General features: G+C 40.0%; 1 protein-coding gene across 2 annotated transcripts in view; it reads right to left on the bottom strand.

Annotated features, from left to right (window-relative positions):
- Window positions 1–1,332: 1,332 nt before the first annotated feature.
- LOC116898735 (fibroblast growth factor 12-like) overlaps window positions 1,333–13,924 on the bottom strand; it is a 74,877-nt gene continuing 62,285 nt past the window's right edge. The window contains exons 3-4 of one of the 2 annotated variants that reach the window (XM_032900043.1): window positions 2,329–2,487; window positions 1,333–1,890 (exon numbers count right to left, since the gene is read on the bottom strand). In XM_032900043.1, the coding sequence (XP_032755934.1) occupies window positions 1,832–1,890; window positions 2,329–2,487 (218 nt within the window). In that variant the 3' untranslated portion in view covers window positions 1,333–1,831. Of the gene's footprint in view, window positions 1,891–2,056; window positions 2,488–13,924 lie in introns of those variants that run through there. The other variant, XM_032900044.1, reaches the window with a different exon arrangement.

Genomic DNA, 13,924 nt, shown 5'->3' with positions numbered 1-13,924 from the left:
TCTATAGAGAAAGTGATAGAGATAGAAATAGATGATACGATAGAGATACACATATAGATGCACATATAAATGAGTTCCTCCAACATTAACCCTTCTAGCTCCATGCTATAGCAATCAGCCCACCGCACTATTCATCTTCCCTCCTCCTTCTCAGTGAATGAAGAGAACTAGAAGGTAACAGGGGAACACGCCTCCAGCTTTAACCTAAACAGAAACCAGAAAATGACACTGTGGAAAAGAAAACACCCACAGAGATCTCTGCCCCATCTCTCATGGCAGCACACCAGACAGAGAAATGCAGTACAGAGCATGATGCAGCCATATAGTCTGGTGTTGGTCTCTTTAGTCCCATTATAGATTGTTTGAAATCAGTATTCGCCATATCAGTCTGGGCCAGAGACAGAGGTGTTTTGAGAGGAGAAAATCAGATGACCCATGCCAGAGATGATCTACTTAGAATTATAGGATTGCTTGACCCTGGAATCCTAGCAAAGAAAACACTATGATTCTATAAGCGATCATAAGCAACTGATAAAAAGTGATCTTAATTCAGTATGTGAGAGATGGCTTTACAACGGTGATGAGTCTATTTGACAGTTCTGACTGCAATCAAAACTGTAGGTTTCTTTAAAACATCTCCCTCCTACAGACCCAAGCCCATGTACATAGCCTCATTTCAAAATAAGAAACATAGAAAGAATACAACTCTGAGAGAGCTATAAGGATTAATCTTCACCGCACTCTGCCCCACCCATCCTTAATACCAAACACTGGTCAACAAAAAGAAAACAAATCTAGTTCAGTGACAGAAGCCCTGTCGCTTCTGTGGCTGCTCCCTGAGCCTTTCCATGCGTACGTGATTCTTCAAGCAGTCTTTCATTCTATCCTCAGGTTTTCTCCACATTTTAGTTTTTATCCCAGTCAAGCATTGTGTTGCTATTGTTTAGCTAATGGGAATTATTCAACATAGTACCCTTCTTTATGCTTGTTTTGATATGACATCCCGTGAAGAGCTGAGGGTGCATATACCATGAGGCGCAGAAAATGAATGCTCGCTACTTTGCCTGAAAATGTTCCTATCTTTAAATATGATTTTGATCAACTCAAAAATGTGTGTCCATGCGTAGCATATATGTGTGGGTGAATGCAAATGGTATTCAGATCTGAAATATATTCAGAAGTAGATTGTCACCTTCAATCTTTTAAAATTATCTTGGGTTTTAACTAACAGGTGAATTATGCATATTTATGGGACAGAACGTGACATAGCAATAAAGGCAAGCAACACGTAGTGATCACACCAGAGGAGCTGGCCTATCTGTTGCATGATATTTATCGGAGATGGTCGGGAACATTCAGACAATAGCAGCTTAAGTGTGCTATGATGACAGAGGCATTACTAATAAGCGTGTATGATGTATGAGATACACAGTAAATAGTTACCTGAAGTCTAACACTATTCAGTGTTTACCCCACAGCTGAGAAACACAGGTTGACTTACTAGATAGTCTGTACAATGACTGAGATTATGGAGTACATAGAAACCTTTAGCTGTGATTTTCAAGAAACATTGTTTTTATGAGCCACAAACAACCAATTCTCGTGTGAAAAACAGAAATTATTCAGAATAGCTACTTTTTTCCGGGCATGAATTTAAGTTTTTTGAGAGAGAGAAACTAGGATAGTATTAACTTAAAAATAGGCCTTAAGTACTTAAAAGTACACCAGTGCTCAGAGTATAGCCACTGGTGTTACACCATTCGTCACTTGTAGATTTGAAGGGATGTTATACATGGGAGGGACCAACACCATCACTTCGAAGATCCAAATACTATGATAAAGTGAAAAAGTGATTTGTATACACACACACACACACACACACACACACACTATTGCTGATGTTTGTATAATAATGCAGATGTCATTTCTCCTAATCCAGAGTTCATTCTACAAATTTCCATTGTCTTTGAATCAGAGAATATGACCTATTAGGCAGCATCTATGAAAGTTCTTTCTTTACAGTAATATATATATATATATATATATATATATATATATGACTCTTCATAAGTCTTCTGCTATCTGTGAAGGAGAGTTAAGAAAGAAAAGTTTCTTACTCTTAGAACTGAATAGAAGGGTACATTCCAAACTGCACTATCTAGAAGCTGAAACTAGATGTAAGAATATTTGATGTGGAAAGTGATTGGTTCATTCTCACTCCCTGAGGCATGACCTTTAACATCCAAATGGGAAAATCCTTACAACAGTCCTCAAAATCGATTTGAAATTATAAACTGACATCTGTTCCTTTAAATGATTGCTTCACTAACACACACACACACACACACACACACAAACACACACACACAACTGAATTACTTACTGAGCTGTAGAGATAGCCTTCTCCATTCATGGCCACATAAAGGCTGGCTTTCACACCTTGGATGGCCACTACACGCAGTCCCACAGGAATTAGATTGAAGAGGGCTACAAAGAACAAAAGAAAAAAGAAAGGAAAAGATTACTGACCGTGTGAATAAGTCACCTTGTTTTTTACTACGGTCTTACAATTTTGAGTGTTAAAAATCTATTGATCGGAAATAATATGAAGATATTTATGGAAAGGGAGAGGGGCAAGAAGGGAGAAAGGAGAAGACAGAAAGGGGGAGGGGGAAGAGAGAATTAAAACCACAATGTGAGCCATCCTGCCTTGGTGTACTTCTGCAATAACAGCAATTGCTCACAAGAGCTCCAGTCAGTCACATGAGCCAATTGGCAGGAAGAAAATGCTAGGCTAGGACGATGTATGGGTTTACATGGATTGAAGTATCTAGGGTCCCTGCTCCTCAAAATAAACACATGAAGTATAAGAATATGTGTCTAAGAAATAATCTGCAACAATAATCTCTCAATAGCAAAAAGCAACCATTATTCCCAAGAAATGGTAAAATGTAATCTTTAAAACATGACCGAAGCTGTTTTAGAATTCTAGCTGTGACTGACTTGTTGGATCTTGAGCCCAACAGTAGACATAAGAATTCACTGGCATTGAGTAACAGTGGGAAGAGCTTGTCTCTTGGTATTTTGAATCTGGATATAAATGAAGGTATGTTGATAAATGACAAGGTGTTCTGAATGCAAGAGGCCCTTGTAAGCCCATATATGTGTGTGGTTGATCTCTAGTAGGTGGACTGAGTGCATGGGGAAGAATTAAGAGGTATGGCATTGTTGGAGGAGTGTTGTGTCATTGGGGATGGACTTTGATGAGTCTAAATGCCTATGCCAGACCCAGTCTCACTCTCTCTGTCTCCTGCTGGAGCATTAGACGTGAGCACTCGACAACTACACAGGACCATCTCTCCCTTCTTGCTGCTCTGCTCCTTGCCATGACGGTCATGGACTCACCCTCCGAAACTGGGAGTGAGGTTGCAATTAAACCCTTTCATTTATAAATCACTTTGGCCTTGGTGTCTCTGCCCAGCCACAGAATAGTAACTAAGACAAGTGGACAGGCAATTTAAAGGTAGTTTGAGCTACAGTAGATATACGTCATAACTAAAGAAAAATCTACTATATAAAACATTAAAAACTTAAGTTGGTGGGTTGATGTAAACAATGTCAAACCAAACAGGAATATTGTGGTCTTTAATTTGTTCAAGTTGCCTGTAGCTCTAAGTACTAAGCCAATGTGTTCACTCAGAGAAAAACAAACGCATGGGCCAGGAAAGACAAAGACAGTGCCCTATGCTCCTTTTAGCGATGTCTTGGGCTTAAAATATGACCCTGGAAATATTTGCATCATGCACAGAAGGGACGCAACCACCTAGTTAGACATTGTAGAAGGCACTGCAGAGAGGCACTAAATAACTCATGACTACATTTGTAAAAGAATCCCTTGGAGTTCTCTTTAATAAACTGCCTAGCATTCCTCATTTACCCTCTCTACAGATAAAATTCCATCAGGTCTGATCCTGCCAAGGCTTGCTTGAGTATGCCCATTAATTAACCCAATAGCTTCCAGCTGGCTTCTCTCAACTCGAGACCGTAAGCTGTATGCACACAGCACACACACAAGCAGGTATTGTGTTTGGATTTTAGACAATTTTCAAGTAAGTCTTGCAGATGATACATTTTTAGACTTCAGATTTCCTGTAGCAGGATTAGATTCTTAGTTGATGACACTGGCTAAGTTTCTGCCTCTTTGAACCTGTTTGTTCATTTGTCATGGAAGTTTGGACTATGCTGAAAGAGTTGCTTAAGGATTAATTTTTGATTCAATTTAGAGCTAAGCTAATTTTAGTTCTTCCTATAGGCTCACCATTGATCTTGCACATTTTAAATTGCTTAAGAAATATAAAACAGTCTACTTAAGGAGACAAAGCTAAGACATATGGAGTAACCTAATATGCTGTATAATTTATTTCTATAATTAAACGTGATATGTGCTTCTCTATATATAGTTTGTTTGTTGTGGAGGATGAGGAAAAAACATGGCAGAGTTCTGGGGCCTGAGGCATCCAGGAAATGTTTCACACAAAACACAAGACGGGAACTGACACTTAGGAAAGGAGAAGAAGGTTACATTCATTCTTGTGAGAAAGGAGAAAACACAGCATGTAAATAAACAAGGATTCCTCTAATCATTCGGATTCAGACTTTACCAAATGGACAGGAGAAGCATGACACAGAAGTTTAGAGCAGCAGCACGGATTAAAGGATGAAGAGTTTTGAAGTGGACGTTTCTAGACCAGCCACCCAAAGTCACATGACTTAGAGCTTCACACGTTGCTTTATGTCATTGGATTCTTCTCTGTGAGACAAGCATGTATTGCAGGCATGTAAGGCAGGCATGTAAGGCAGGCATGTAAGGCAGGCATGTAAGGCAGGCATGTAAGGCAGGCACATGAGGTAGGCATGTAAGGCAGGCATGTATGGCAGGCATGTAAGGCAGGCACATGAGCCAGGCATGTGAGCCAGGTGTAACAATGCACTACACTTGTCTGTACCAAAGGGATTTAGAAAAGCCACTATATCCTTTAAAATGTTTTAGAAATAGAGCGATTTAAGATAGACAGTAAATATTCCTTTCTGTGTATGTGGATGACGTATGTGAGAGAACACACACCATAGGGCACACGGGGAGGCTACGTGGTAGACCCATTCACCTTCCACCTTCTTTTGAGACAGAGTCTCTGGGTGGTTCCGGGTATGCATGCTGGGCTATCTGGCCCACAAGCTAACAGGCATGTTATCTTCATCTCCCATCTCACCATAGGAGCTCTGGAATTACTTACACATCCTCATACCCAGCCTTATAAGGGTTCCAAGGGTTCAAACCCAGGTCCTTACATTTGTACTCCAAGCACTTTACTCACTGAGCCATATCCCTAGCCCGATATTTAATACTTCTAGCTAACAAGTTATGATCAACATATGTAAAATATGCACAAATTCCCTTAAGCAATTTTTTAGTTTATACTCAGCAACTCGCTTAACAGCTTCAGAAGATAACATTTCATAGCTGTGCATTTATAAAGTGCTTATGAACCCGTCATTTGTATTTGGTCCTGACCCATAAAGGCCATGAAGAATTTCTGGCAGGATGAGGATTGAATCAATTCTTAAGACAAACAAATTGAGAGAGGCAACTGAGACGAAAGTTACTCTAAATTTAGGATTTCTAGCTCACTAACTGTATAACTATCTGTCTAAAAACGAAATGAAAACCCACAAAAACTATATTTTTTCTTTGAATCACTTGATCTTTAATTTCCAAAAATATTGGTTCTTAACTTGTCACAAACAAATATGTATCGTAGCTGACTTTCCCACACGTGCTATGGACAGAGATAGCTCTCACAGATTCACTGTTTGACACAGGACACAGGTCTTCACATGCTTAAAGAACACTTCCGAAAAACAAGGCTCCTTCATTCTCTCTTCTCAACATTTGGTCTTATTGTAGTTTCGATAGAATCGTGGCCCCCGCATCGTCCCAGACTTGAAAACAAGGGCTGTTCCCAAGCAGGTGATAGCAGACACATGAAAGAAGCAGAATCCTTAAGAGTGAGGCTGTGTCAGCACAGCAGTCCCACACAAGCAGCCCCGCACTCAATTACTAAACCTTACTTCTGGGAGGAAAATAGCCCTTATTGGTTATCTATGTAATCTTGATAGAAGATGCTAATGAGAGCAGAATTTGTATACAAAGAAGAGATTAAATTAAATGCAAGGCAATTATGCGTTGTAAATAAAAGCATCTACTAAAAAATAATCAGATTTTAATGATGACTCTTGTGAGAAGAAAGGAAGGGAGTAAAAGAAGTTCTGGGAATGCCGCCCCCCAAGGAGAGACTGTTGCATCAGATGGGAAGCATGGCTGAGGAAGCTGAAGCAGGAGAGAGAAGCCATTCGAAGGCTATCCTTCTGGGAGGGGCTTAAGGAACACAGAAATCCTGGTGAGTAACTAACACAGAGAACGCCCTCCATAAACCACAGGTGATAATCGCTTTCAGATAGAATGCTTACAGAGACTCAGCTTTTACCTCAAAGATTTAGCAAATAACTTTAAATAGACTTTTCAGTGGTAAGAACTAAAAGCCTACTCATCTGGGCTCAGAGGACTGGCTCAGTTAAGAAGTTCTTCTACAGGACTCAGGAGTTAGGCTCCCAGCGTCCATGCCGGGCAATCCAAAACCACCTTTTAACCCCATCTCAGTCAGAGGACTCAACACCTTTATTTGCACACATGTGCACACACACACATACATACAATCACACACTCGCACACACAGTCACACACATACATACTCATACACACACACATGCACACCCACAAACATGTATGCACATATACATACACATTTGAGAGCACAGACTCAATTCTCTTCTAAATAGCCTTACTTCTGTCTTATCTGGAGACCACTCTGGCTTATAGAAGCCATTTACACTGGGTGAGAATTTCTACTGAATGTGATCTTCATCCTTAAGCCTCTCAGTAACAAGGATGCTGGACTCCACCCCATTCTTCATATCCATAGCAGCTGCTCATGCCATTTCCTTGCCAATTTCTGTTTCCATCGCTTATAACCTGACACCATCCTACATTTATGACTTCTACCTGTCACCCACTGTGTCTGAGATAATTAACAGAATACAGCTTTTTGCCATTTCGTAACTTCCTCTTGGTTTGTACATAGAATTGGTTATTGCAGATAGTTACTCTCAGCTGACTTTTAAAGGTGTGTGTGTGTGTGTGTGTGTGTGTGTGTGTGTGTGTGTGTGTGTGTGTGAGTGTGTGTTGTATGTGTGAGTGTCTGTGTCCTGGTGAATACTCACTGTATTTGTGTAAGTGCCCATAGAAGCCTTAAAGAAGATGGTAGATCTAGAATGTTAGGAACTCAGCTTGGGTCCTCTGAAAGAGCAGCAAGCATCTTTTCATTCTTCAAGCTCTAAGTTATTCAGCCCCCCTGAATCTTGCAGAAGCCCATTGGAGATAGTAAGTCCTTTCCTACAAGTCTCTCATTGATGCATGTTGTAAATGAGCATTAGAATTATTTAATTACTTGTGTACCTCCATTTCTACGTGAAATCTGTTAAAGATACCTCATAATGTCTTGCTTGGTGTTCTTTATATGTGTTCTTTATATGTGATTTAAATATAACTCTACAGAACTTTTGTGTGTACTTGCAAATATGCTTTATTTAGAAATCCTTATCACTTTCATAAGGATATATCTATTGTACACTTACAATATGTCAAATACCCTGAATGTGCAAGGGCAGATTAGTGACTCTAACAGACACAACTCCAGCGAATACGTGCTCCTCTGGGGGTCTTTCTAAGGCTTCACCTTGAAGGCACTGGACCTAACATGGAACTTGGATCTAAGAAACTGTTACTTAATGTTAGCTGAATGATAAATAAATGCACCAAAATTCTCTGTCTTGCTTTTTCATATACTTTCTAGGTCACATTTCCATAACTGACTATTCGAGAGAAATTTAAGTTAATACTTACTGCACGTGAAATACTTCTGAATATGGAATCGAACAGAAGACTAAAGCTCCCTATATCCTGAGATGTGAGACACGGAATGTAGGGGCTTATGTAAGACAGCATCTGTGTTCTGTGTGTCGGGATGCAGGGAGATGAAAGGTTGGAAGGAAGGGGAGTTTGTCGGATCCATTGTAATAAAAACATTATAGGTTGTTGTGATTTGCTTTAAGGTGAACTTGCCACAAATAAAATCACCTGAATGGAGAGCCTGGACTGAGGAACTGTCCCAGTTGTTTTGACTGGTGTGGAAAGCACCCCCTGATTTTGGGGAGCCCCTTCTCTAAGAGAACAGGTAAATGGACACGGCAAAAGGATCATTCTTTGCCCTTTCCTTGTTGCACCTTCCTTCTTGCCTGCTGCTGCCGCCACTGATCCCTTCTGTGATAGCAGAGGCATTTCATTTCCAAGCTTTCATGGCAGGTTAAAGATCAGCAACATCTCTCCAGGAATCATCCGGGCTTCTTGCACAGGACTGGATCTGCTGAGACACCCAGCCTTAGGAACTGAGCAACTGTGGGTTGTCACTCCCTACTGAGAGCTATTGTGGGACGACTCTGATTGCTGAAGTACTCAGCTTCAAGGAACTCATAGCTACAGAGGCTAGGCACGTAGGTATGCCTCTCCCGTGGTTATTACTTTAAAGTGGACTTAATTTCACACACACACACACACACACACACACACACACACACACACATCCATTCATCCTTAGAGTTCTGTTCGCCAAGAATACCCATAGTAACACGCACACATGTTTCAAAATGATATTGGAATAGAAAGACACTGTTTCATAAAATGCTCTGCTATTTTTGAATTCATTTCCAGCTGCTTATTATATGCCACAAGTGACAAGGATATAACAATACATGCATGGATCACAAAGAAGAAAGGGAAGAGAGTAAGTGAAGAGAAGAAATTAGAAGAAAGAAAGGCCCCCTGCAAGATCGCCTCTGGAAGATACAAACTCCGTGCATTTTCGGATGACGTTTTAAACGTCGTCTTAGTTATAGTTTGTATGTTCACGCCTGTATGTGGGAGTGGGTGTGCAGGCTTCATGTGGAGGTTAGAAGGCACCTGTACAGGAACTCATTCTCTCCTTCCCCAGCGTGGGTCTCAGAGACAGAACTCAGTTTTCTAGCTTGGTAGCAGGCATTTTTTATTGGCTATTTTTTTATTTATATTCTAAATGTTATTCCCTTTCCTGTTTCCCATCCATAAGCCCCTATCCCATCCCCCTTGCCTCCTTCTATAAGGGTGTTCCCCCTCCAAGCACTCTCCTTCCAGCCTCTCCACCCTGACCTTCCCCTACACTGGGGGGTCCAGTCTTGGCAGGACAAAGGGCTTCTCCTCCCATTGGTGCCCAACAAGGCCATCCTCTGGTAGCAGACATTTTTACCCACTGAGCCATCTCACTGGCCCCATAAGTAAGCTATAAGTATAAGTTTCTTGTTGCTTGTAATAATGAACAGGAATTTCAAAAGCACAGTTGCATTTCAAATTCATGGTTGAAGTTTTGAGGTGAGCAATGAGGGAAAAATATTATGACCCACTAGAACCTAAATGGAGGATACTGAGAGAATGCAGACATTTAACATTAATTTTTTTCTAGATTTCAAGCTGTTTTCAACAAAGACACCTTGTTAATGTGTGAATAAAATCCTCTGTGATACAAAGCCTTAACCTAAGGAAAACGGATATCCAGTTGTTTTCTCCTACAGTTCTAAAGACTATTGAAATATTTATAATCATAGTCTTTAAAAAATATTTTAAGCCACTCTACTGCTATTTCTTTGTCATGAAATTAATATTTGTCTTTAGTGCTTATTTTATCACTCTCTAATGTCAATTCTGCAACCTTTCTGTGTTCAATAACAAAATGTCACGGTTAAATGTTCAGCAAAAGGAAAGATGGTCTAAATTCTTCTATCCTCCAATAATACAAAGGTGTTATATAAATTATGGGAAAGGGAGACTTGCTTACTCATTTAACCTGATTATTCATCCCTCATCTCTATCCTAAATCTGCCCACAGCACCTACTGCACATCTTTTTCATGCTTCCGTGAATGCATGAGTGTCTTGTTAAGCTTGCTGTTTTCAATCATCTTGGTATCTATTAAATAGATCATTTACTTGCCAATGACCTTTTAGAATACCTGTCATTCTGGTAAACTACTCTAGCCATGGTTAATATAAACTTGTGTGCTTGATGCTTTGCTGTGTGCATAAATAGTGAGCTTGATTTCTGAAATTATGCTGCTTTAGTAATTTCTTGGAAAAGCTATTAAACATGGAAATTTTTTTTACTTTTCATTTTATAGTCTCAAGAGTGCCATGCACAATTGAAACCCAAATAATTCTTTTACTTTTTTATTGTATATTTTATGTATTTTACATTTCAAATGTTATCCCCTTTTCCAGTTTCCCCTCCATAACACCACTATCCCATCCCTCTTCTCCTGCTTATGAGGGTGCTCCCCCACCCACTCCCTCCCACCTCTTTGCCCTGACATTCCCCTACACTAGGGAATCCAGTCTTCACAGGACCAAGAGCCTCTCCTCCCATTGATGCCAGACAATGCCACCATCTGCTACATAGGCAGCTGGAGCCATGGGTCCCTCCATGTGTACTCTTTTGCTGGTGGTTTAGTCCCTGGGAGCTCTGGAGGGGTCTGGTTGGCTGATATTGTTGCTCTTCCTAGGGAGTTGCAAACCACTTCAATTTCTTACAGAAATTAAGAGACAAATAAGATTAGTCTATTCCTTTAGTTTTCTAGTGAGGATCACAATGAGGCTTGGTTCATGTTGAGACATCACCCTTTTACTTAACAAATTTAAGACTTTGGTGACAGATGTTTTTTCCTCTTTGTCCTATATAGTTCATTGAGTTTTTATGAAGACAAATTAAGATAATAAAATAGAAAGAAACCAGACCTACATTTATCAAGGTAAAACACAAAACATCATTAGCATGTCTGTTGAGTTTGTGTTGGAACAATGTCTTATGCACAGTGTAAAAGTATCAGCTGCCAATAAAGGGCTGAACAGCCAATAGCAAGGCAGGAGAGAATAGGTGGGACTTCTGGGAAGAAATAAAAATTCTGGGAAAGAGTCAGAGGCAGGAGATTTGCCACCAAGATGTGGAGGAAGTCAGATGTAAGAAACTGAGGTAAGGTAACCAGGCACATGTCAGATATAGAATAGTATAAACAGGTTAGTTGAGTAATTAAGATAGTTAGGGAATGAGCCTGGCTTAACTTCTAGGCATTAGTTCATAAATAAATAAGCCTTCACATGATTTGGGAACTGGGCAGACATAGAAAAGCCAAACGGTTACAAGTTTGTTGTTTTTCTGTCTCTAAATCTGGAACTTTAGGGGTAGGAAGGTTGGATGATTGCCACTCGATGACTTAATTCGGCTTTCTTAAAATATCCTGGGATAGGAAAAGCTTTGGGTTTCACCTTACACAAATGCAAATCCAGGAAGTCCAAACAACATATACTTTAAATCACATCCTACATAAGCGTGTAGAGTCAACACCCTTCAGACTGTGCTGACTCCATGGATCCATTCTGGTACCCTGCATTAGAAACAACTGACCAAATAATCGCACCAGCTGATCTGACTTATGGAACTGATTATTGGTCTGGGGCTTAGAGACTGAGATTTTTCTTCTAAGTCATTGCCTGACACACAGATTGTGGACTTCCAGCTTGGTGAAAATGAGCAACATGGCGGTCTCTTTTTTTTAACAACAACACCACCAACAACACTAGCAAATATGTACACACGTGAGCACTCAGAGAGGGCCTGCCTTTGATATTTTTAATGACGAGACTACCATATCATGCTCTCCATGATACTCCACAGATGTTGGGAAAAAACCCTGCATAATTAACAAGTCAGTTCAACGTGAGTCTTTTTTCCCCCCTTTAGGATGAAAAATGAAGCACTTCACTATCGATAATGGAAGCAAATGCCTGTCATCACTCTTCCTCAGCAGCCAATTTGTCTTACACAGAAGACGTGTCTCCCAGCCCGTTTGGAGAATTCAATGAACAGCACAGGTTGTCAGTCCACAAGATCAATGGACGAGGTGAGGCATCCAAGAATCTTTTCACGCTGTAGAACCTGTACAATTATATCTCCCACAAATCTTTCATTCAACACTGCAGCCATATTGATATTATTTCCTGTTAGGCTTACTCATTAATGCAGTGTGCACATTCCGGATACTGAGCAACTTAGGACAGAGTGGTGGAAAAGACAGGTGTGATCCTTGTTATTGTGGCAGTGAGTTTGAAATATTATACTAATATTATGTATTAATTCCATGTGTGTCCTGCATGTCCATCTTTACAAATGAAGTGTAAAAATGTAATTTTCCCAGGAGCATAAAGGCAGTCAACAAATGAGCTGATTTGAAACCTAAATCCTGGGGCTAACACGTGAGACTGTTGTTCTGAAATGAGAGACAAGTTAAACAATTAGAATCCAAGTAGTTATAAAAAAAAATAACAAGAAAAGAAATAAAAGAAAAGAAGAAGGTAAGCAAAATTGGAAATGTGAAACAGATATTTCTGGGCACCTGAAATACTCCACCTATGGAAAGTATCAAGCTTCAGCTCTTATGCACAATTGCTCAGAGAAAGTACAAGACACCTCATTTGACCAAACTAAACACTCTAGAACTAGGCTGTGAGCCTCATTAACACAAGTTATCATGCAAAAAGAAATGTCTGACTCACTCTGAAACTATAAGGAGTGACATAGAAATAAATACAAGGTAATAATTTTTTTCTTTAGAGATTGTGGAATTTAAAAGGATTTAAAAACAAAATACTGAGTTCTTTCTTTTATTGTTCTCTAACTACAAGCTTTGTTTTGACTCCTCTCTACCATAAAAGATGATTAGAATGTTTCCAAAACCTTGGGCTCTGCTCCCCCCTCCCCACCTGCAATTACCAGTAACTTTCTGTGATGTTTCTCACAACAGATATGACAACCACCACCACCCAGCCCAAATGTCTGGAACATGACTCTGCAAATCTTCCACACACTCTCTTCCCAAACTAGCCAACTCATTTTTCTCCAACATGGCAGGAGCTTTCTCCACCAAGTGATTTCCTGCTTCCTTATCTGAAACTCGATTTTTCTAATCTTAGCTTATGTGTCCTGTTCCTATTCTTCAAGATTCAATTTAAAACTAACCTTGGCTGAGTCCATGGCTTTGGGGGAGTCTCTGCTCTCTAAAACCTCATGATTTGTCTGATCACCCCATAGTACCAGGAGCATTTTACGTCAAGTTTTATTTTTACATGCAAGTCCAAACTCCTCTACTGCTCTGAGAACTGGAAGTGTAATTCTTTCGTGTAGCCTATAACCTGAAGGCTATCAGTCCTCAGTTGCTATGGATGGAAATGGGCTGTCCATATGACAGCCATGTTAGCAGTCAATTATTGGAGGGAGGTGTCTGAATCCAGGCAAAATGAAGGTTGTGGGAACATAATGGCACCTGTTAGGCACACAAGAAGATGACTTGTTCTACAAACCTGTCGTTTCCAGCTTCATAACCTACTTTGAAGATGAAATATTGTAAAAACTCCAGGAAAGACTGTGACAATATCTCTGTACTTTAAGCTACTTAAAACTTTTAGAGTAAGGTGTACAATAAAATAATGCAAATTTGGAATTCGAACCTCAAAAGTGAAGTTGCAAAGATAAGCATAGCTCATTGATTCACACACTGCTGTACATCACAGCATTCTAGGGAGGTTTCGATAGGCGATGCGGTGGTGGTGGTGGTTGTTTTAAATTCTGATGCCTATATCAATTAAATAAAAAAATCTCTGTGATCTTCCTGGT

This window comes from Rattus rattus, chromosome 4 (assembly GCF_011064425.1).
Source record: "Rattus rattus isolate New Zealand chromosome 4, Rrattus_CSIRO_v1, whole genome shotgun sequence".
NCBI classification, from domain to species: domain Eukaryota; kingdom Metazoa; phylum Chordata; class Mammalia; order Rodentia; family Muridae; genus Rattus; species Rattus rattus.
The sequence above is the reverse complement of the archived record's forward strand: the minus strand, read 5'-3'. Positions and strand labels throughout refer to the sequence as shown.